The sequence below is a fragment of the Colossoma macropomum genome, unplaced genomic scaffold (assembly GCF_904425465.1).
Source record: "Colossoma macropomum unplaced genomic scaffold, Colossoma_macropomum, whole genome shotgun sequence".
Lineage (NCBI taxonomy): Eukaryota > Metazoa > Chordata > Actinopteri > Characiformes > Serrasalmidae > Colossoma > Colossoma macropomum.
Genome location: NW_023494809.1, coordinates 5,199,589 through 5,224,546, shown reverse-complemented (window position 1 = coordinate 5,224,546; position 24,958 = coordinate 5,199,589). Strand labels below are relative to the sequence as shown.

At 40.2% G+C, this 24,958-nt stretch overlaps 2 protein-coding genes across 2 annotated transcripts; both read right to left on the bottom strand.

Annotated features, from left to right (window-relative positions):
• Nucleotides 1-64: 64 nt before the first annotated feature.
• Nucleotides 65-4,598, bottom strand: LOC118798508 (speriolin-like protein). Its single transcript, XM_036557887.1, has 5 exons — nucleotides 4,427-4,598; nucleotides 2,448-2,660; nucleotides 1,852-1,993; nucleotides 1,666-1,676; nucleotides 65-369 (listed from the first exon to the last, which is right to left on the bottom strand). Exons 1-5 carry the CDS (start codon nucleotides 4,596-4,598, stop codon nucleotides 65-67), a joined length of 843 nt encoding a protein of 280 aa, XP_036413780.1.
• A 1,767-nt stretch (nucleotides 4,599-6,365) lies between these two features.
• grinab (glutamate receptor, ionotropic, N-methyl D-aspartate-associated protein 1b (glutamate binding)) lies at nucleotides 6,366-19,211 on the bottom strand. Its single transcript, XM_036558592.1, has 7 exons — nucleotides 19,066-19,211; nucleotides 16,295-16,588; nucleotides 13,444-13,556; nucleotides 9,846-10,046; nucleotides 8,677-8,805; nucleotides 8,242-8,385; nucleotides 6,366-7,167 (listed from the first exon to the last, which is right to left on the bottom strand). The coding sequence occupies exons 2-7, from the start codon at nucleotides 16,578-16,580 to the stop codon at nucleotides 7,018-7,020; spliced, it is 1,023 nt and encodes a 340-aa protein (XP_036414485.1). The 5' UTR covers nucleotides 16,581-16,588; nucleotides 19,066-19,211; the 3' UTR covers nucleotides 6,366-7,017.
• Nucleotides 19,212-24,958: the final 5,747 nt, after the last annotated feature.

Here is a 24,958-nt window from a genome sequence, read left to right as displayed (position 1 = left end):
CATGATTGTGGCATTGTTCCTACTTGGCGGAGCAAGACGGCCGGCGTCACAGAGTTTAAAGTGGCTACCACAGCAGTAAGGCTTGTCTGTCCCGCCGGGCCATGTAGCACAGGCAGCTGAAGAGCAGCAGCAGGTCTTTCAGCAGGCCAGACGGCACAGTGTCCACTAACACACGCCGCAGGAGGTCTGGGTTATCATAGCCGAGCTGGCGGGCGGTCTGTGTGTCCGGCCGCTGTTTCAGGATGCCGTACGTGTTGATAATGAACTCTGTGAAGGGCGGATGGAGGGTCAGGCTGTAGCCCAGCGAACGCAGACGGTCCATCAAGTCCAAATAACGGTCAGTCAGCTCACACCTGTATGCCTCGTCCACTTCGCCCTGTAAGAGGGTGTGTAGATACCTGTCAAGGAAATTAAAGACAGACCAGCAGTGATTAAAGACAGCCGAGATACACCATACATCCAAAAGTATCTGGACACCCCCTTTAATTTACTTTAAAGGGCCCATATCCTACATTTTGTGTATTATGTTGTCTTTTTCCACTTATAATGTTTGTGTGACCCATAATTCATGGCTACGTGACAATTTTCCATTCTATTTTTAGATCCTTAGTATTAAATAGGCTGTTTTTGTTACTGTGCCTTTGAGGCTGCAGCTAAAAGCTAATCACCCACTGGTCTCAAACCGTGTGGGGTTGAGCAGTAATCTCTAATAGACTATAGATAATGTGGTGTCTGACACTAAATTACACACTGCTGTCTATAAACAGGGACTGAAAGAAAGGAAACTCAGACATTTTTCCCTTGTGACATTTTCAGGCTGGCTGTTGTGGTGAGAACTGCATCAGAACAAAACAGGAAAATCCTGTCGAATAAGGAAGGGATTCCATCTTTTAATCTCGACAGTTTACAGCACACTCCCTATTGCAAAGCTGTAGGCTGTGTAATATCCTGCCACAACCTGCGCTAGATACTCACCTGTATTATGACTTGTACTAGCAGCTCACCTGTACTATAACATATACTAGCTACTCACCTGTACTACAGCATATACTGGCTACTAAGCTGTAATATGACCTGCACTATCAGCTCACCTCTACTATGACCTGTACAAACAGCTCACATGCACTATAACATGTACTAGCTACTCACTTGTACTATGACCTGTACTAGCAGCATACCTGTACTAGCTATTCACCTAGCTACTAACATATACTACCTACTAACCTGTACTGTGACCTGTACTATCTGTTCATTTGTACTATGACCTGTACTAGCAGCTCACCAGTGCTGTATCATATACTAGCTGCTACCCTGTACTATGACCTGTACTATCTGTTCACTTGTACTATGACCTGTACTAGCAGCTCACCTGTGCTGTATCATATACTACCTACTAACCTGTACTGTGACCTGTACTATCTGTTCACTTGTACTATGACCTGTACTAGCAGCTCACCTGTGCTGTATCATATACTAGCTACTACCCTGTACTATGACCTGTACTATCTGTTCACTTGTACTATGACCTGTACTAGCAGCTCACCTGTGCTGTATCATATACTAGCTACTACCCTGTACTATGACCTGTACTATCTGTTCACTTGTACTATGACCTGTACTAGCAGCTCACCTGTGCTGTATCATATACTAGCTACTCACCTGTACTATAACCATCACTAGCAGCTCACCTGTACTATAAAATATACTACATACTCACCTGTACTATCACATGTACTACAAAATGTACTAGCAACCCACCTGTACTATGACCTGTACTAAAACCTCATGTGAAATCTGACTTATGCTAACAGTGTAACTGTACTATGACCTGTACTAGTAGCTCACATACACAGTGACTTGCACCTCACCTGTATTATCTTGTCTGGGATGTTGACCACAGTGAAGCCGTACAGTCTAGACTGGTTCTGGAAGATGTAGGCCAGGATCCTTCGGTCCAGCTGGAAGGCGATTTCTCCCACCAGTCGCTCAGGATCTGGGGGCAGGTTAGTCAGTATTTATTGCTTTAGTTTTGTATTTGTATATTTGTCTTATTAAGCCTGCGTTGAATTCCAAGATTCTAATTCTAATTTACCGGCACATGCAATAGAAGTAAAGACAATGTTATTATATTTTGATTTGTGCAAAAGTTTGAATACTCCTGGTCAAATTTATTTCTGTTGATTTTTTTTCTGTACATTTTAAGGCACAATTACAGTTTATCTGCTGAATTGAACATAAAAAATATGAAATGTGGCCTGTGCAAAAGTTATGGCACATTTTTTAATGTAAAACTTAGCAAATAAAGAAAAATTGTGCACTAAAATTTGCAGAAAATTGCCTTATTTTATAATGTTCATACATGGCCATATATCAGATTTTCATATGTATGTACATTTGCACAACTAATGTATACGTCAACTTAGGTCAAACCAGCCGGGTTAACTAACCTTCCACTCTCTGGTGGGAAAAGGAGCTGTCTGGCAGCTGGTTGTTGGGATTCGGAGTCGTGTTCGGTGACTCCTTCTCAGTCGGCAGGCTGAGGGGAGAGGATGTGCGATGAGTGTTTTTAAGGAGGCCGCTCATGAATTTGCTTTCGTTCACAGAGTCGAGCAACTGAAGCCTCGCTTTCCTCACTGGATCGCTGTCATTGTGGAAAGAGACTAGACAGATAATGACAACAGTTAGTTTAATAGCAGCTTAATGGTTGTGGAAATGGTGGTTGTAGACCTACACAGCAGGAAAATAAGGTAAATAATGGTGCTCATTTGCTCACTCGAGTATCAGGAGGAGGAGTATCAGGAAGTCTGTCTGTGAAATTATCTTCTCACAACATACAGCCAGTACAAAGTGATGCATTCAGACCCTTCCTGTGTTAACTGATGTGGCCTTCTATTCTGAGGAAGTGGAGTTTCTTACCAAGATATTTACTTTTATATATAGAAGCATGAACAAGTTTGTTTAGTAGGGCATCATGTTTGGTTGGTGGGGTGCTGCCCTACTAAATGACCTCAGAACATTGCTAATTGTTATAGGAGGGCGGCTTTGACATATTCTCCTGCAAAATAAGAGGATATGTTTGCTATTTAGGAATTTCTCTGTTAAATAAAAATAAATAACCAAGTCATAGAAGTACGTATATAGTGTACACCAAACGGACACTTCATTGTCCACCTCCTTGTTTCTACACTCATTGTCCATTTTATCAGCTCCACTTACTATGTACTTTGTAGTTCTACAGTTACAGACTGTAGTCCATCTGTTTCTCTGATACTTTGTTAGCCCCCTTTTATCCTGTTCTTCAGTGGTCAGGACCCCCATGGACCCTCACAGAGCAGGTACTATTTGGGTGGTGGATCATTCTCAGCACTGCAGTAACACTGACGTGGTGGTGGTGTGTTAGTGTGTGTTGGGCTGGTGCGAGTGGATCAGACACAACTATTTGGCAACTATTTTCGGTGGCGCTTTACAGCACTTTCACCATCAATCTGAAGAACGCTTTAATCATGCAAAGGGTTCGTTTAGTGTTCATGGTTCTATATAACATTAATATACTGGTTTTTACTGATGGTTTTGGCTGGTCAGAGTCCAGATTTAAACCCTATAGAGAATATTTGGCCATTAAACACAAACTAGCTCTGCACTGTTTTTCAGCTGTTTGAAGCCGTCAGTGCTGAGGGGATCAATACTGACTCCTCTTTCTGTAAAAGATGGACTGAAAAAAATTACACATAAAACTTCAATATTTAAAGAAATCAATGGAAATTCTCTCCTGCACTAACTCACTGCATCTATTTGTTTAATTTTTGCTCCTTTACTAACTGATAATTTGTTGTTAAGACCATTAAAAGCTTTTGCCATTTTGGGCCTTTTTTGCATGGGAGTGTGTATATGTAGAATGTAAGCTCCCCTTATTCTGTTGTACTGTATGGATTTAAAGGAAGAAATAAATAAATCCTGGAAAAACTCTGTCATAGATTTAGTTATTCGTAGTTATACGCACTGATTATGTTCATTGTATATTCACACTTTCATACGTCGAGGTGGCGATGATGCATTTGGTCAGTGCATTGTTGCAAAACTGAAGAAACGTTTAAAAAAAAAATTTATAAATGACCAAAAAAAGCTGTAATCGTAAGTTCAACTTTGATGACCACTGTTTGGACAATTCTTTGCATTTTGGGATGTCCTAAGTTGTTGCTGTTGCTCTTCTGGGCTGTTTTTGGACAATGACTACAAAACAGATTGTTCGATATATTGAATATCGTATGTTGTGCAGCACTTTTTCTGAGCTGGTAGATCCAGTTCATCTTGCAGGCTGCATAAAATAACTAAAGTCCTGGCAGATCTTCATTATAAGCTCACCCGCTTTTTACTTCCGAAATAGCGGCTCACTTTGTAGACCTTTAGGCCTCAATCTGACACTCACCTGCTGCGCCCGACGTTCCTGCGCTCTCAATGGCCGATGAGAAGCTGTGAAGTTCGGTGCGAAGCTCCATGTTTTCCTTCATCAGGCTCAGCATGCTCCTGAGGTCATCGACCTCCCGCTGAAGCATTTCGTTCTGAACGCGCAGCGGGTCTTTATTCTGCTCTTCGGCCATCGGGACGACAAACAAGGGGGCTGTGAACAAGCGCTCGCTTCGGAGAGTCACTTAAGGCATTGCAGAACGTTCCGTTGTGACGTCACACTGGTTGGCATGACGTCATAAGGCCCCGTTCATAACGACTTGGGAACTGATAGTATTCTGATGACGTCACAATTGCGCTGCCACCATTTTGGACGGCAACTTCAGGCTGTGTGTAGTGAGATAATAAAGCTGTAACTGATCCAGCAAAGGCAGAAAAAACACGTTATTAACCCTTTTTAAATTTGTAAAGCACATTATATACAGTGTGTTTGAGTGGACTGACTTGATTTCTTTTGATTTGTTGTTGCAACAACCTAATCTAAATCGATCTAAACAGCTGAGATTTCCCGCTGCGTTATTTTCACGTTCAAATCCGCATACCAGCACACTAAATAATATACAAAAAATGGCACATATATCATTAGAAGTGCACTCATTAGCGCAGTAGGTGAAGTACAGTAGTGTGTGGTTTGGGATGCGGCGTTAGATGTGAGTGAGACGCGATCAGCAGCTCCAACGGCTGATTAGCTTCGCTGTGCTGCTCGTCAGCTGCTCAGTAACAGATAAACATATCCAAGCAGAACTGAGGTATTTGATGATTAAATATCCTTTATTGGTGTAAATTGATGTATTTGTTGAGGTAAATTAATGTATTTGAGGTAAGCCGATGTCGGCTTCGTTTTCTCCAACCTACGAAATTCGTTCTAAGTTTAAGGTGCCTCAGTGAAACTGCAGCACCTTTTAAGGTGGAACGGAAAATTCAAATGAGAAGCTGGTGAATAAGAAGCTGACTTGAGCTTAATATTTATGTATGAGTTTATTATTTAAGAGATTTGACAGCTTTAGTAGCCATTTTTATTACTTTTATAAAATATCATGCACTGGAATGTTCTGAACTCTTAAGATGTGCAGGATATACGGATCCGCCAATCTAGCTAATCTTCTCCTCGTAGCGTTTTCTGGAGAAGCGTCTACATGTCTTTAAATCTTTTTAGTGGTCATTCTGGTAAAGGTGATGAGACGAGCTCTATCAGAGCACAGTCAGAGTTACAGCAGAGCCAGTTTACGAGGAGCCTGGCCTCTTCCTATTTCGCCCGTTATATCAAAAACAGGACTGCAAAACAGCAGAGGGCGCCCACGAGAGAGTCCTCAATGAACGGGTGAAAATTAAGCTCAACGACTAAAAACGAAAAGTTAAAATAGTTTCTAATCTCTCGCCCAGAACTTTCCTTTAATGTTTAGACAGTAGAAGGATGGATTTCACTAAAAAAGCAAAGAAATCTCACCTGTATGTTTCCTTTATTCTACAGTAAACAGGGTTTTGGGCAGCAGGACGCTAACATTACTGCTACTGAGTGCTGATTGGTTGGCGTCATCAACGTACATGAGACGCCACTTTAAACTCCTATAACTCGAGTTTAAAAGCTCCTAAAAATAAAACAGCAGTGTTAAAATGTTTTATGCTGTTCTGTGTTCAGGAAATGATTGTATTCTTTTATATTAAAATGTTTAAGCATTTATAAACTATGATTTCACTCTATCTTAACCCGTTCATTTTGGACTCACTCAGGAGCGCCCTCTAGTGTTTGAGAAACCCGGAAGACATGACAGAGTGGAAATTCTCCTCTCTACAAGTTCTCTGGTTACAGCTTGCCTTCCAAATTGGCGACGTGGTCTTCTTAATGACGTAATCGAATACTATAAACACATCTCCGATCAAAAAATAAACAACTCATGAACAAACTTGGCTGAGGAGGTGCCAAAAAATCTGTTTATTCCACATTTTTTAGCAGATTAAAGCTCATCTTCTACATTATGTGGAACACAGTGCTGGAAACTAATCAAAAGATTAATATCAACCTTCTAAAACTACAGCAGTGCAACTTATTACTAAAACAATGTCAGTCAAACCATAAGGCATAACATAAATCATAAATATGTTTAAGGAAACATACCATACTATCCAAACATTAGTAACAGAAGTGAAGAGCATTTTAATCTAATTATAACTTTTCTTGCACTTTTCACCTGATTCGAAAACCTAAATCACAGCAGATATGAACTAAATAGAGAAAGAAAAACAGTATTAGCATGATCTATATTTACAGTCAAAGCAGCGATACAGTTGGAGAAATGGAACATTTAAACTCTGATTTTAAGATGACCGTTTGGTGACCTGATCCACCCCTTAAAGGAGGCTATGCACGATTTGAAACTTCAGATTTTTGCATTTGCTTGGATTAGACGATTTAGGCTCAGGATAAAAGGGTGTTCACAGAGCAGGTCCACCAAACAGGCTTAAATCACAGAGTGCTGGGTTTAGAACAGCAACTATCCAGGAATGTTGTAAGGCTTGTACAGAACTTTATACACAACCTTCTCCTCCCCTGCGTTAGTTACGGCTTCTGCCGACAATCTGTAAGATGTACAAAAAGATGTTGATGATGTCCAGGTAGAGGTTGAGTGCGGCGAAAATGTACTCCTCAGGGCTCAGAGACAGCTGCTTATTTCCCAGGAGCAGCTGAGTGTCCACGGCCAAAAACTGCAAACGAAATGAATAACAATGATTCACAGATAGCAGCAAAGAATAAATCTCATTAGAGTGAATACATAACCCACGCAAGTAAACAAACATGAATCGATTTCAGCACAATCTAATGCACAATTTGCACCGAACATGACACGAATAAACTAATTTGTGAAATATTCAGACAATTTTTTCACATCATAGAATTTCAATTTCACCAAATTGTTCGCACTGCAAAAGACCTGAATATCTATCAGCTGGGAAAGAGGAACTGGTTAGCACTAGCTTAGCTAGGGGGCTCCAGCTCCAAACACCAGAACAGGTTATTTTCGGCTTTCTGTCCCTCTGACATCAGACACTCGACTTCGCTTCCTCAGATTTGAGTCATTATCATCTAAATCTGTGCCAGTTAAGCTTTTGTTAGTCAGAATCAAACCTGTTCTGTGGTGAGCAGAGCTGGCAGCATGCTAGTGAAACTAACACTAACCAGTTACTCTCTCCTGGTTATCAGCATCGTTTAATATGTAGAAAGCGGTGTTAGATTGAAGCGCTGACGTTTATTAAATGGTAGATTTAAAATCGTGCACTGATTTCATTTATTTGCCGTCCGTGTGAAGGAACTGAACTTATTTGATTGTTTTCAAGTTTGAAATAGCGCAGCAGGATATAGTGGCACAATACCGACATAAACATAGAACCAATCTGCAAAAAGCAACGACGTTGCAATTCTGTGGCCCCGAGTACCGTTAGCTAACCCTGCGGAAAAATAACATGCTGAGCCCGGTTTTTAAGCGTTCCATCTCAAACCGTGTCCACATGGAAACGCCACTGGAACGGTTAACCAGAACCATTTGGCCCTGCGGTGGAAAAGAGGCCAAAGTTCCCCCAACATTTAGCCCACAATTTCTCACGGTGGTGCTCAGATGTTGTTGTTACAAGATCACGTCTGGCCCCCGTAAATATACAAAACAAGCACATAAATTTGCAGTGCACTATCCAAGTGTTGTCATTTGCCTTTGCACACTTGTGCAGGGTGTGTATCTGGAGTTAAGAAAGCACAGCTAAATAAGGTCTAGGGTCAGTTCTTACGCAGGTGAAGACCAGGGCACCCAGTGAAGCATAAACGATGTCCAGGATCCTGTTTCGGATGAAGATGCAGAGGATCCCGAAGACGAACAGCACGATCACACACACAAACAGCACACCCATGCAGGAGGTGAAGTCGTATTTGGTCTGGAGGGAAAACAGACAGGACAATGCACAGGTAATAAATACGCTTTAACTAGTAAACTAATTTCAACACTGACTGATTGAACTACTTTCAAAAATACACCGACCACACAAAATGCTCACACAGTAGTGAAACACGAACAACCAAACTTTTATTTTGGCTTAAAAAAAAAGATTCCATACTGATTATTCCTATAATCAACTACAATTTTAGCACTTTCGATCGGTGCACTAGTTTTTTTTTTTTAATTCCCCTATTTAAAATGCGAGAGGTGATTCGGAGCACTCACTGACCTGCATAGAGAAGAGGACCACCGTAAAGCAAACCACCACAGTAATGCCGACGGCCATGACGACCGTATCCGTGTCGTAGAAGCTGGCGATCATCCCCGTCATGTAGGACATGCTTAGAGTCAGAATCGACTGAAACAGAGTCATAAACAGAAAGCAAAACTTTAAAAAGCTGCAAATTTACAATAAGGACAATTTCACCAGTTACAACTTCATAAAACTTGTTTAAAAGTTTAGTTTTTTTGTTTATTTTTGTTTATTTCTTTAATTCATTAAGTTTCTCATTGTAGTGCAAGAAAATGAATGAAAATACAAGTGCAATGCATCACAGCACAAGAGCTTACTGACATGAATGTGAAAGTCCTGAGAGTGAAGCATGTATGATAAAACACATATATAAAAATGCTTCTAATTTAAATACTGTTTTCATGTAATAATATGAGGATGTCTGTTAAATTAATTTAGCCAATTTACTTATAATACTTTATATGTAGGGTATGAGCGCAAAATATTACAGTAGTTTTAACCTCTTTAACTCCAGTGGTTCCAAAACACACTTCGTCATATTCTTCATAACTTTCATATTTCATAAGCTACATTCTAAAGGTGGGGGTCGTATGAGAGCTGTAACTGTCTTCTTTCCAGTCAAATAGATGGGTGATGTAATTTTAAACCCTTATAATAAAAGAAGCTGAACTCAAGTTTTTTTCTGTTGAAAGTCGACCCATTTTTCCACAAATCTGGGCTATAAACTATAAACAGATGGCGTCTCTTCAGTGATCTGCTCTGTAAAAATGATTTTTATAAAATAATACAAAGAGCGTCTAAGATTTTTGGCTTTCAGCAGTAAATTGTAAGCATGCTGTATTATGTTTATGATCATAAAACACATGTTCTGTTAATTTGAGGGGAGCTTTTACAAAAAACACCAACACTTTACATTTATTTTAAGCAGTTTCTGAATGATTTGCCTGAAGACTTGGGCTTGTAAATTCAGATGGAAAAACCGAAATATACCCTGGGGAATAAGATTACGGAATAATTTGGCCATAAAGTTCAAATTTACGCTTTCAGTTATGATTACCACAAATGTAGTCGCTCAGCCAACATGTCTGGTGTCTGAAGTTAGCCTCTTTAGTGTGGCTAACTAGTATCTGCAACTGGAATCTCACCAGAGCCACCAGGTTCCACGGGTGTTTACGGCGGAATTCCCCACAGCAGCTGATGGCGATGAGCGGGATGAGGAAAACAGCATAGGAGACGTAATACGTCCAAACGTTCTGTTGCACAAATTTTTTGACGTTCTTCTCAAAGGTGAAGAGAGCCACGAAGGAGAAGGTGACGAGGAGCTGGGCCGTCAGAACGAGAAAGACCTGAAAATGGACAGAAACAGAAAACACAAATTAAATGAGGGACTCATTTGGTAAAATCTCTTATAAAAAGTTATGTTACGATAATATTTGGTGGTGGGCTTAATTTCACTATACAGGAAGATATTTTCACAATGCAGCTTACAAATAACGATGCTCAGTTTTCCTAAAGTCTGATAAGTTGGAACAAAACAGAACAATAATCCCAGATTTAAAGCAGTAATGTTAGAAACTATGAATACAGTGATTCCTGTTCAGTATTTCATTCACTGTGGTGCATTCCCAATCCAACTAAACAGGACTGACTGTGCAGTTAGTCAGGGTTTAAGTACTGCTGATATACTGCTCAAAAAAGCTTACACCGGTCAGGCATAACATTCTGACCACCTCCTTGTTTCTATGCTCATTGTCCATTTTATCAGCTCCACTTACTATATAGGTGCACTTTGTAGTTCTACAGTTACAGACTGTAGTCTATCTGTTTCTCTGATACTTTGTTAGCCCCCTTTTACCCTGTTCTTCAGTGGTCAGGACCCCCATGGACCCTCACAGAGCAGGTACTATTTGGGTGGTGGGTCATTCTCAGCACTGCAGTAACACTGACGTGGTGGTGGTGTGTTGCGCTGGTGCGAGTGGATCAGACACAGCAGAGTTTTTAAACACCTCTGTGTCACTGCTGGACTGAGAATAGTCCACCAACCAAAAATATCCAGCCAACAGTGTCCTGTGACCACTGATGATGGACTAGAGGATGACCAACACAAACTATGCTGACACACATGAGCTGCTCTCTCTCACTTTACATCTACAAGGTGGACCAACAAGGTAATAGAGTGGACAGTGAGTGGACACAGTGTTTAAAAACTCCAGCAGCACTGCTGTGTCTGATCCACTTGGTGATCACAAACACTGTCACGGGAGCGTAAAGGTGAGGATGTGAATTTATAGGGAGTTAGATTGAAAGAAGGAGGGGTTTAAGCCATGCTCCTCCCCCAAACCTCAGACATAACATAACTACATCCAAACACTGTTTTTTTAAGTATACAGTATATTTCAAAAGTACTATCGTTGAGAAAAGCGGGTACTGTACTGTAGATTTTTGCCTCCCAAGGCACAATGTAAATTTATGCACCTTAAATGAGTTTTAAAGACAATAGTTTTTCATTTTTTTTAAAGACACCTTATAATTAAGAAATTAATGAGGTTAATACTCTTTCTGTTAAATCTCTTCTTGTTACCCTTGCTGTTCCTTTGCTGCTGTAGCACTGTGAATTTCCCCTGTGGTGGGACTAATAAAGGATTATCTTATCTTATTAAAAGTGCATATAATCTTTTTTTGAATAATTTAAAAAGTTAACTCTTTGCATTGTGTTAAAATTTCATGATAAACAGGCCAACAGAAATGGTCCAAAATTACTTGGAGAAAATTTCCATTACATGTTAATAGTGGTTTTACCTTTTTCCTGTAAAGTTACCGTTTTGAAGATACAAGGTTTTGTACACAGTGATTTACTTCTGTGCGCAGTGGAATGTTTCCTAACTAAAAACACTGAACATGCTCCCTTGAGGGAACCACCCAAGTCACAATGTTTGTGTTCTGAAAGGAAAAACCCCATTAACAGTTTAACGATTCAAGCGGCCTTCATCCGCTTGGTCTCATTATCTGTCCCCGACTCCACCTTAATGGGTCGTTCCAATCTGTTCTAGCTCAAGCGAAATTTGTTAGATTTAAGCAATAGAACACAGAGGAAGTGTGTATCGCAAAATAACATCACGGCTGTGATTTGGTCGCCATAGATCATCACAGCCGTGACGTTATTGGCGATAACACACTCCTCGAGTGTTCTACTGCTTTTATACAGCAGTTAAATAAATAAAGTAAGAAATAAATAAACTGGGCCGCAGCTTGTTGCTACGTCAGAGTAACGAGCTCCGCCCACTCGCTGCACAGCCGGCAGTTCGTTCTCCAGCTTTTTACACTAAATTCCCAAACTGTCATCACCACTGAGCAGCTTTTCAGTCGGCAGCTGTGACAGAAGAACAGCTGAACAACCTGGAATCAGCCAGAAATGAACCCAACACCATTCGCCAAACTAAATGGGCTGTAAGATGCTTTACAGACTGGCTGGAACAAAACAACATTAATACTGATCTGGCAAAAACTGACAAAACTGAGCTGAACTTGATATTGCGGCAGTTTTATGGCTCAGTCTGATTTGGTCAGACTCTGAAGATCAGACTACACGTTTGGCGAATGGTATTGGGTTCATTTCTGGCTGATTCCAGGTTGTTCAGCTGTTCTTCTGTCACAGCTGCCGACTGAAAAGCTGCTCAGTGGTGATGACAGTTTGGGAATTTAGTGTCGTCTCATCTTCAGAGTCTGACCAAATCGGCTGTCGGTCAAATGTGATCTTGAAAGTCTCCATTTCCTGTTTGTGGCAAAGTAAGAAGTAAAAACGTTCATATGGCTTGAGCGTCTCCTACAGCTGACAGTCATTGCTTAGCAACAGCGTCTCAGCGGAATGATAGTGTTTGTGAAAAAAAAGGCTTCTCAACCAATCAGCTTGCGTGGCTGGAACTTACTGTTGTATAAGAGCCCTCAAAGAGTCGAGGAACTGAGTGAACGGAAGTGTCTACTTCAGTATTTCCTTTTTCAAACCCAAATTTTTAACCACAAAGCTGTTTATGAGCCACAGCTCTAAACTACTTTAAAACATGTCTCATTTCAGAACCGCAGCGTCTGATTTCCTGGAGTTTATGTTTAAAACTGCTCCGTCTGTTAGACACGCCGACTGATGCGCCTTCAAACTTTACTCTGCTACATTCTCAAAAAAGATGGTTCTTCAGGGGTTCTTTAGTACAGGCAATGGGTCTATTAAGAACCATGAGGTCTGTATAGAGCCATTTCATCCTTAAAGGGTTCTTTGCACCGTGAAAAGGTTCTTCAGATTGATGGAGAATGTGTTGTATATTATGCTTGTACATGATGCTTGACACTGTAACAACTGAACCAATTTTGGTGCTAAATAGAACCATTTTTTTTACCCTTTAAACAGAAATGGTTCTATACAAGATGGTTCTTCAAGGGTCTAGTAAAGAAAACAGTTCTACATGGAACCACTAATGTTCAAAGAACCTTCTGCATGATTAAAGAGTTCTTTGCATCATGAAAAGGTTCTTGAGATTGATGGAAAGTGTACTGTACATGGTTCTACACAGAAAAGGATTCTATATAGCACCAAAATGAGATCTTCTATTGTTACAAGCTTGACATCGCAACAATAGCAGAACCCTTTTGGGTGCTATATGGAATGTTCTACATAGAACCATCTACGGCCCATTATCCATCAGTCTGAAGAACCATTTCACCACGCAAACTTTTTATGTACAAAATGCATACCTTTCGAATGAAGGCTCGTCTGATCGATTTGTCGTCCAGCCCTGAGATGACGATGTCCTCGTTGTCGTAAGACGGAGGAGGATCGTTGCTTTGGTAAGGATCGCTCATCGGATCTGTTTTAAGAAAACAGAAAGGTTAAAGCCAGCTGTGAACTGTGCAGCTGGTTTATAGGTTTACTGCATGTCACACTGTGAGAGAATGGCAATAAAATCATCTCAGACAAACTCTGGGGCAGATCACAATACTGAGACGGTGATTTACGCTCCAGGTCTTGTGTCAAACAACTGCCAAGCATGATTTTAAACCTAACTTGTTCAGGCACGGAAAAATAATCTGATAAAACGATGTAGCTGCTTGGAGGGATGGGTGATACGGCAGAGATGATACACATAATGCATCACTGTACTTAATTGATACTTGTTAGTTGAGATTTAGTAAGTTGGCAATAGACAAAATAGAAACTGTAGGGCCATGTAGAAAACAATAATAACAATAATAATAATAATAATAATAACAACAACAACAATAATAATAATGTTAATAATAATAATAAACCTACAATTACAATGATTTGGCTCGATATTTCACAAACTGCACTGTTTTAAATCCAATTAAACAGGCCTAATTGTGCTCATATTGTAATGAAACGTAGTTAGTCAGTGTTCTTTAAGTACTGACGATATCCGCAATATGCTCAGAAAAGCGTGCTGTGACAATTTATCACAACACTGATAAACTGTCATACTGCTCATCCCTAGGTGCTTAGAGTTAATCTAGATTAAAGACAAAGCATTAAAGCAAGCATTGTGATAAATCAACAAAAACACAGCAAAATAGGGGAAATAGGTGAGAAAAACTATAGACAAAAATCATAAACCTTAAAAAAAAATAATAATAATCATCTTGGCTTGAACCAGACCTGAACCGACGACCAGCCGATATAAATAATCAACAGAACGGTGATGTCACTGAGCTTCTGCCATGTATGACCAGAATAAATAAACTGCGCCTGCGATGAAAATCAAGCTCAAAATCAGCCAAAATGAGTGCGTTTACATGCACTCAATAATCCGATCATAATCAGATTTCTGCAGTTATCTCATTATGCAAATGGTCATGTAAACAGCACACTCTGCTTTCTTAGATAGGAGTAAGGTCTAGGAATCAAATTAAGAAATCTGATGAAGAGGCTGGATTTAACTCACTAACTGTAATCAGATTTCTCAGTGTTGTGAACTCTTTCTTTCGGGTTTCTCAGTCTGAGCATGAGCGAAAACAGATGGCAGCACCGGAAATAAGTGAGCAGCGTCGCCGCGAGACGCAGCAAAACACTTTTTACATGCTTTACGAAATGAAGGACTTAAATATTCTTCATCTTCTAGATGATGTTTGTTCATATTTTCAGGTAAAGTGGCGCAAAGTTTATTAAAACAAGCCGCGGCCTAAAGTTTGAGTTTTACGTTACGTTTACGTCTCGTCATCTTCTGTGAGTTTATTGGCTGGTTGCAAAGCAGAAATCTGATTACTGTCTGAATCATGTAGACCCGGAGTTTCCCCCATTATCTGATTACTCAGGTGCATGAAAAGGCATTGATCAGATTACTGACAAAATCTGATTTTCTGCAGTTAATGAATTATTAAATGCATGTAAACACACTCATTATTAACCAATACTAACAACCTGTGATTTTATCTGTATCAGTGAAAATATTGCTGATAAGTACAAACTTACAGAGACACTGACAGGACTGGGGAGCCCAATTAAAGTCACTCCCTGTTTAACTAAACTGGAAAATCTGAAAAAACACCAGCATGACTGAAATAACAAATACGTGTAAAAGTGTACCCGGACTTCATCTTTAGAATGAGGGTAACAATATGGCATGCAAAAAAATATAAACAAGAAAAATAAGAGGTACATGAATTATATTGTTGTTATTATTATTATTATTATTATCTTAATACATACAATTTAAGACTGTTTCTGTTGTTTATCTGAGTTAAAGAACAAGTGCGACAATTCAGAACTGAACACCAAAACATGTCTGATCGACTACATTTGGACTAAGGGGAGTAACTGTTTTTTAGTCATACTGTCGCTTTAAGTGTTCAAAGGCTGCAAATTTTATCTCGAGACTGAAAAATTCCTTTGCAGTTTCTGTCCCTGACAGTTTACCATGACCAAATCAGAGCGTGCAGGTCTGAACTTGCCTTAACTCAGCCGAGGCCTGGAAAAGCATCCTTGACCTAAGCTACGTTCACATCACAAGCCTCGTTGCTCGAATCCGATTTTTTGTTCAAATCCGATCTCTCTGACACGATGGTTCACGCTCGTTTAGGTAAGTGATTCAAATCTATCATTAATGTGACGAACCGGTGTCCTGAAATGACCCTCATGAGCTCATCCTACTCAGTAACGTCACGTTAATGAATCTCTGCATCATCAGCACAAACTAACGAGCAGAACGAGCTTCGCTGAGAAGATCATTAACTCTGATCAGCTCTCAGCTTCATTATTAGAGCGAGACGAAGGAGAAAAAGGTGAGATGAGCTGCTTTTCCGTTTACAGAGTTTAACTTCAGTTCGGCGCTGTTGCCATGGTAACGCTGAATGATGGCGCACGCGCAGTGAAAAAAAAAGCACATGAATTCTGATCTGAGCATCACATTAAGGCTGCATGGCCACGAATCGGATATGTATCCGATCTAGGAGCACATATGAAAGTGGCTCAGGTCGGATTTTGTCCACACAGCTCTGAAAACATCAGATCTGAGTCACATTAGGGCAAAAAATCGGATCAACCTGGTTATGTGAGCGTAGCCAGTGTGATCGCTCAGTGGACGTTACTCACCGTTAGGCTCGTACTGGTAGGGTCTCTGGTTGGAAGGCTGACCGTAGGGAGCCGCATGTGGAAAAGGTGCTTGTGGAAAGCCTGGCCCACCCTGGCCATACATGGGCTGGCCGAACGCACCAGGAGGTGGAAAGGGAAGCCCCCCAGGAGCCCCGGGACCCATCGGCATCCCCGCGTAATCCGGAGGAGGAAGGACAAATCCAGGTGGACTGGGCTGGCCGAAGCCTGAGCCTTGCTGTGGGCTGTGGTCAGTTATTGGAACATAGCCGCTTTTGTCCTGCGCCATGGCTCAGTCTATATTAAAAAATAAATAAATACAAGATTAATAATGTACAACACAGCGACAAAGCCTTACTGGATTTGGTGATCCATGTGACCAGCTAAGAGTTTCTGCTTCTGTTTATTTAGATTTAACCCTCCTATTATATTTGGGGTCAAATTTTTTTTTCTATTTTAATGGGGAAAAAAATGGGTAAAGATAAAATTAACATGATATGTTTTCAGTGTTCTGCACACATTTTATATGCATCCGTGTTCTTTGGGGTCAGTTTGACCTCAGACTGTTCAAACTGCATAAAACATAAGAAATATTAACATTTTACACACATTTGTTTTGGTTTGTGGATGATATTGAGGTCAGTATAACATGCAATTTTATAATCTTCAAAAAACATCCCTCCTGCCGGGGTCACACTGACCTCAAGAATAATAGATGTGAGTAAATTTGAGGATCACAGGGGGGTTAAGAACTTTATTACTGTATTATATTGCATAACAATCTGTTTTCCCACAAACTGCAACTAATTAATAATGCATACTTAAATCCAAACACAATCTTCATGAATATTTTAACATGTGCTGCATTTTTCCTGCATTTTCTTATTTTATATGAAGCCCACTTGTGATATTTGTGTCATTTCATGCACCGAAAAACAGTCATAACTTATTGAACTTTTCATAGAAGTTGTGCCTTCAAGATAAAAATATGCAAACAAGCGCTGTCCTGATTGGCTGCCCTGTAATGTACATCATTCAAGCAGCCCAGTGTGGGCGGAGCTAAACGGCTGTAGGCTTTAATAGGCGGATACATCGATCCTTGCTTTTACACTCACTATCCATTTTATCAGCTCCACTGACCACATAGGAGCACGGTGCAGTTCTACAGTTACAGACTGTAGTCCATCTGTTTCTCTGATACTTTGTTAGCCCCCTTTTACCCTGTTCTTCAGTGGTCAGGACCCCCATGGACCCTCACAGAGCAGGTACTATTTGGGTGGTGGATCATTCTCAGCACTGCAGTAACACTGACGTGGTGGTGCGTTAGTGTGTGTTGTGCTGGTACAAGTGGATCAGACACAGCAGTGCTGCTGGACTGCGAACCAAACACATCCAGCCAACAGCGTCCTGTGGGCAGCATCCTGTGACCACTGATGAAGGACTAGAGGATGACCAACACAAACTGTGCAGCAGCAGATGAGCTATCGTCTCTGACTTTACATCTACAAGGTGGACCGACAAGGTAGGAGTGTCTAATAGAGTGGACAGTGAGTGGACACAGTGTTTAAAAACTCCAGAAGCACTGCTGTGTCTGATCCACTCAGACCAGCACAACACACACTAACACACCACCACCACCACCACATCAGTGTTACTGCAGTGCTGAGAATGATCCACCACCCAAATAGTACCTGCTCTGTGAGGGTCCATGGGGGTCCTGACCACTGAAGAACAGGGTAAAAGGGGGCTAACAAAGTATCAGAGAAACAGATGGACTACAGTCTGTAACTGTAGAACTACAAAGTGCACCTATATAGTAAGTGGAGCTGATAAAATTGACAATGAGTGTAGAAACATCACAAACACAATGGGTTGTTTCTGCAGCTCAGCTTCCATGTACCGTGTAGAGACTCAAGGGCAGGTTCAGAAACTTTAACAGTACCACCTGAAACACTTTCACATCAACAAAAGCGTGACGGAAAGTCAGTTTACCACAATATGGGCCCTTTAAATAAGGGGAGAGCAAGGTAGTTTAAATAATAACAGTCATAGCAAGAAAAATACCGTGTTTACAGAAACTTTATGTCTTCTAATTTTTAAAAAACAGACGGTACTTTTTGGAAACTGGACCCAAAAACGAAGAGCCGGGCCAGGAGCCTCAGTTTACACTATAACGTTACACGAGTGAAACCCAACCAGCATATCAGCTAACGTCAGAGTGACGTTACAGTTTTATCCGCCAGCTGAGGCGCCCGAATGTAACTGCTGCACCATTTAAGGTGGAACGGAAAAAATCCACCTCAGACGCCCGAATGTAACCACTGCACCATTTAAGGTGGAACGAAAACATTCCACCTCAGGCGCCCGAATGTAACTGCTGCACCGTTTAAGGTGGAACGGAAAAAATCCACCTCAGGCGCCCGAATGTAACTGCTGCACCGTTTAAGGTGGAACGGAAAAATTCGAACAAGCTGACTTAATCTTCGTCAGAATAATTCATCAGAAATGCGTTTTTTTCCAACAATACAGCCACATTTGGTAACCTAGGCTTATCCTAAAACATATTAAAAGGTTTAATCCTCGTAAAAAATCATATTTGAACAGTAATCTTGTTTAGTTTACGCCTTCACCCGGAGCCGTGGCCTCAGCTAAGCTTAGCTTCAGCTTCATAACAAAAGTTAGCTAAGGCTAACCTACGGCCACAAAACAGCGCAGCTCGAGCGCAAACGCGCGTTTATTTCGTCCAGGAAAGCCGTTATTAGAGCACAACTTACTACTTTCGCTTTATCTGGAGCCGGAGAAGAAGAGTCGTATCGTCCCTCACATTAAAAACGAGATTAAAAGCGCGTTCCAGGTGCTCGGATGTTGATAAGAAAGTACCGTCGCTACCGTTCATTCGCTACAGCTCAAGAGCTTAGAGTCGACTGCCCAAAGAAATCGATTCATCGCGAGTCGACTCCAATCCTTCCACAACTGAAAAAGCGGAAACGACGTAAAATGTAAAGGTTAATTTATCTAGCGTTAGCTATACAAATCTCCTTCGTTAAAGATCAAATATGCTTAATATTTCAGCTTTATTTTTGTCTGATAGTTATATTGAAACATTATTATTGTATTGAATCGACTCCGGCACTCGGAATCAGAATCGGGGTCGACTCTAAATTTTCTGGAATCGAACAGTCCTTCGCAGCGCAAATCAGCGCCCTCTAGCGACAATCCTTTGAAAGTGCTCCCTACGTAGTGCACTACATAGGGCATGAAAGAATAACGCGCTTATGTACAATAGAAAGCCTACGGAGGCCTGATGATGACATACCGTATAAAAAAAAAATAATGCGTGGGAACGAGATCCTAATGCGTGGCTACGACTTGGTAAGGAATGGGAATGAGATGATTAAGTCGTGACCATAATTTAGTAAGGTATGGGGACAAGATCACGGCTTACTAAGTCGTGTCCACGCATTAGGATCTCGTTCTCGCGCTTTACTAAGTCGTGGCCACGTATTATTTTTATTTATACAGGATGTCACCAGCGGGGCTCCGTAGAAAGCCGTTTGCTATTCATTTCAAGCTTTTAATAAGGTTTAAATTGAGTGTTAGAGCAGCAAAATAAAGGAAACTATGCAGGGGGGATCTAAGGGCAGGACTGAGAGACACTAAGGTTAAAGGGAAACTCCAGCCAAAATTAAAAATGTATCCCTCACTACATCTGTTGTAAACATGCCGACTCTCTCCCTACAGAATTGAGTAATAGAGCAATATTTAATACACTGATGCTTGTGTGTGGTGTTTCTGTAGGCCAGCTGACCCAAATAGGACAGTCATATTATGGCATCTCATATGAATTTTCTATGACTGTCATATTTAAAAATGTCCTGCTTTAAAGGGCCCATATCACGGAAAACTGATTTTCTTTTTTATCTTTTGTAAAATAAAAGAGTCTGATGTAATATCGTTCACTTCCCAGTCCATATATGGAAACTAAGCTGCAAAAACAGCCTGGTTTGAAATCACTGTTTCTGTGATGTCACAAAAAACAACACATTTACATATATCCACCTACCCAACCTACAGCAATTTAGCCCCACCCCCTTAGGCTGAAGTTACAAGGAGTGTTTCAGCTTCAGTCTGCTTTTCAAATGAGGCTCAATACAGGTCAGCCAATCAAAACAGGGGTCATTTACATATAACACTCTTAAAGGCACAAAAACAGCCTGTTTAGTTCTAAGGGATAAACAGAGGCTATAAAAGGGTAATGTAAAATTTAATTACAGGTTGGGGATAAAATGCAAGAAAAATGTAGGATATGGGCCCTTTAAGACTACACTTTAGTGTTAGTATGAATACTAGCACACATTTCAAATGCACCTGAAATCTCAGAACACTAGAAAGCCATTTCAGGGCACAGACATGATGAAATAACCACTAAAAGTGCTCAAATTTAAGAGAGAATTGGAACCAGTAGTTGTATTCACAGCGCACATTAGCATTCAGTGCTACTCGGTATAACTAATATGGCCATGTTTTGTGATGTAAATGTCAAATAGATGAAAAAGAACAGAGTTCTGGGGCCCAATTTCCCCGAAAAACCAGACAAAAATGACTTTTTATGAATGTAATGGCAAATAAAGGCCTTCTCATTGCAAATTTAGGCCCAGTCCCATTTCTTATTTTTACTCCTACTGCTTGTTTTCAAGTGCCATCTTACAACGTTGAAATCTTCCCTTTGATATGGGACCCTCAAATAAAAACAGCATTACTTCATTAACAGCTACCAGCGCTGCTCTGTAGGCGACCCTGCCAGTCTGCAGTGACAGCAGAGGAGGGTAAAGTTCAGCTCCTCACTGCTGGGCTTTAGTTACATTTAGGACATCATATGCCTTCAAAGAGGGGGGCAATTATTTATTATCACCCACCCCTAATTCTTCAGTGATATGAAGCTGAAGTCAGATATTCACCAGATTCTTGTTCAGATTTCCCCGTTCCACCTTAAATAGTGCAGCAGTTACATTCTGGCGCTTCAGGCGTCAGAACTACTGAACTATTTAAGGTGGAACGGGAAATTAGCATACTATTAGCATACTATTTACGCTTGTTATGAAGAAAAGAACCAAAATACATTGAAATGACATTAAACTAAGATAATACAGTGATTATTGTAATTTTTAATGGAGAAAATTCTCACATTTGTGTGTTTCTTTGGTCTCTTGTTCTCCGTCTCGCCTGTTTTTCTTTTTTTCTCATAACTCTCTGTTTGGAGTCTCTGAAAAACCTCCGTTTGGAGGGTCATGTAGCCCCAACACTTCGCCCTACCCCTCTATCTCAACAAGAATCGGGACACCCTACCTCTAGAGTGGGGTAAGGGGCAAGGGATGAAATGGGATTGGGCCTTAATGTGTAAGTGGGCTAGCAACAATGTGCTCTAGAACTGCAGTGGAACTTCTTAGTCCATCCAGCTTCTCTCAGTACAGGAAGTTTATTAGACTCTATGCTTCTCTTTTGGGATATTTTTGGTCTAAAATAAGATGCTAAAGCTGCAAAGTGAGACAAGTGATCAACAGCAAAGCAGAACAGGAGCTGAACCAGCACAGCAGAATGATATTAAACCTAAAAAAGGAATTAGAAGCTCAGCATTAATGACTAAGAAGGAACTGAGGGAAACAGATTACTGTACTCACTAATATACACTAGTGGTGAAAGTATCATCATTTAAAATGAGATATCCATCAAAATCTTACTTCATTTTGTGTAACTGATTTAACTGAACTCGTTACTTTAAACTAGGTCAACGTAAACTAAAAGAGCATTTTAAAAGTGAAAACTGCGCCCCCTACAGCACGTACAATTCCAAGTGGACGAGTGGTAGTGTTGGGGAAGTGAAGGAGGGCTGAACACCTGAGGTGGACAGTAATCCTCACAAATTTCTGGAAATAAAAACATCTTGGTGGATTCCAAACATTTCCCACCCACACAAGGATGAATTCCAGTTTATCTTTTTATTTTAATGAATCACAGCCATAATTTAGTCTTTCATTTCTGTGTAAACTATAAAAGAGAATAGTATGTTGAAAAATGGGATCCTCAGAAAAAATGTGATTCCAAGACAACGACATGTAGTTTTATTTCCAGAGCTTCATCTTATAATAAATTCAAGTTCAGGTATAAAAATTGAACAGCATTTGTAAAGCATAACCACCTTCATCACACACTGGAGACAAACAGCACACAGACGTACAAGAACGTTAATACTGACAGTGATCAGGGCTGCTAATATTTCTTTAACCTGAAAGCAAGAGGTACTGTAGTATAAAAGACATGACCATACACAAACTCATCAGAACTCAATGTGTATTTCAGAGACCCAATTAATCCACTACTATAATATTTAAAATATTAATACAGTTCATACACTCACTGGCCACTTTATTAGAAACACCCACCTTGTACTTCCACTAACTGGCCACTTTATTAGAAACACCCACCTTGTACTTCCACTAACAGGCCACTTTATTAGAAACACCTACCGTGTGCTTCCACTAACTGGCCACTTTATTAGAAACATCTACTTCGTGCTTCTACTCACTGGCCACTTTATTAGAAACTACCACCCTCTACCCCATTTATCACTGGTCAGTTTCTGACCACTTGGCTGATGCTCCATTCTCAGCACAGCAGCAACACTGACATGGTAGCATGTGTGGTGCTGGTATGAGTGTATCAGACACAGCCACGTTTCTGCAAGGTTGAGAGTGGACCACCACCCAAAAAAAATCCAGCCAAGAGCAGCTCTGTGGTCAGAAACTGACCACTGATGAAGGACTAACTGTTGAATAACACAAACTGTGCATCAACAGATGAACTACAGTCTCTACCTGCACACCAGCCAGGGAGCAAGTGGGTAAAGAGTGTGAAAACTCTAACAGTGTGCAATATGAACTATAAAATACAGTATTAAAACTCTGAGCGCAAAGATATAAAGTGAGTACAAAGCACAGAGTGTGGACGCTGTTTATGTACAATGCAAAATTACTCTTTTTTTTAGTGTTGCTCACACAGCAGCATTAGACGACCCTAGATGTATACAGTAGGGCTGTATGGACAAAATACTATATTGCGATTACTGTACTGCATATTAAATGTAATGTATCTTACAATATACAGTGCAAAAGTCTTAGGCTGTGAAAAAAAAAAAAACAAGACAAAGCTATAGTCTGTTTTCCCCTGATAGCAAGAGGATATTGGGCCACTGTTGGCCTGCTGACGGCAAAGCTGCTGGTCCACTGGTGTTTTGCTCAGCATTTTCTGGGCGGCCCACCTGCGGTAAAGTGGAATATTTGACCAAATTTCACTTATCATTGCTTATTATCTGCTCACAGTCTAATTTTCTTATTTTTCCTTCCTTCCTTTCTTTAATAATACTCTGTAAATTAGTTTAGTAAATAATTTTACAACAATATTTAATGTAAAATCATTTTATATAAGGACACTTATATTATTTTTTCTCTTGGTTGTTTGTAATATTTGTCTTATTTTCCAAAATAAAAGTCTCTGAGCATTTCAAATCTGTTTGAGAAGATTAAACTAGGTAGAGTTTGTATGCAGGACCGTAATCTGGGTGGTCCGAGGGTGGACCTGCAGTGGCAAACAGTCAGCGGGGTGCCAACCTTATCAATCCAGAGGACCGATATATACTCGCTATCTGGGTCCTGTAAAAACACTATATAACATTAGAATAAATGTAAATATAAACAGAGTAAAAAGGAATAAGATTGTTCTGTTTTCCGTAAAGTTGTGCAGGTTAATAGAAACACAGGTTTGGCTCCTGACTTCTCACTGCGCTCCAGCATCACATGGATTTGTTCAATTCCATCACCTGACTTAATTCAATGAAGATCTGATGAGATAAACCAAGTAACAGTAAATACTGGACTTCCTCCAGGAAAGATCTGGACATGCTAAGCTAAAACAATTACATCAAATCACAATATATTTTTATTTCCATTTATTCTAATATTAGTGTCTTCTTAAGGGTCATTCTACAGAAACGTCCACTTTTCTATCTCTCCATAGGAGTCACTGGTGTTACTGATCCTCATTGGTGTTACACATAATCCTTTATTACACCAGAGACACTTATAATGAAAAATGCATTTTACTAAATAACTGCTACAGAGCATCAAACCACATGTTGTCAATCACAGAATATCCACTAAAATATGTCATTTAATCCATTTGTATTCTATTTTTCCACAGTTACCTCAGAATAAAGTCAGTCACACCAGTGACTTCAGCTAAAAGCTTCATATGAAATCATGAGCTAAATGAGAAAATCTCTGATAACTGAGAGACACAGTGGACTCACCATGAGCTTTTCTTCATAGATCCTCAGAAAACAGGTAAAAGGAAGTCGAGTGATGTCATCAGTGTGACTTTTATTTCAAAATAAGAGATTTTTTGTTACGCAGTAACACCAGTGACACGACTCCTGGAGAACTTTCATTATATATTTTATAATATTTATTTGTTATTTGTTTTCTTTGTCATTTAAATCATATATTTCATAGTCATGTACAGATTATTGTAGTTAAAATGGCAGAAAAATGTGTTTTTTACTTCAAAATATGGCCTCAGCCTTCACACATGACTGTGGGGACGAGCTCTTCTGTG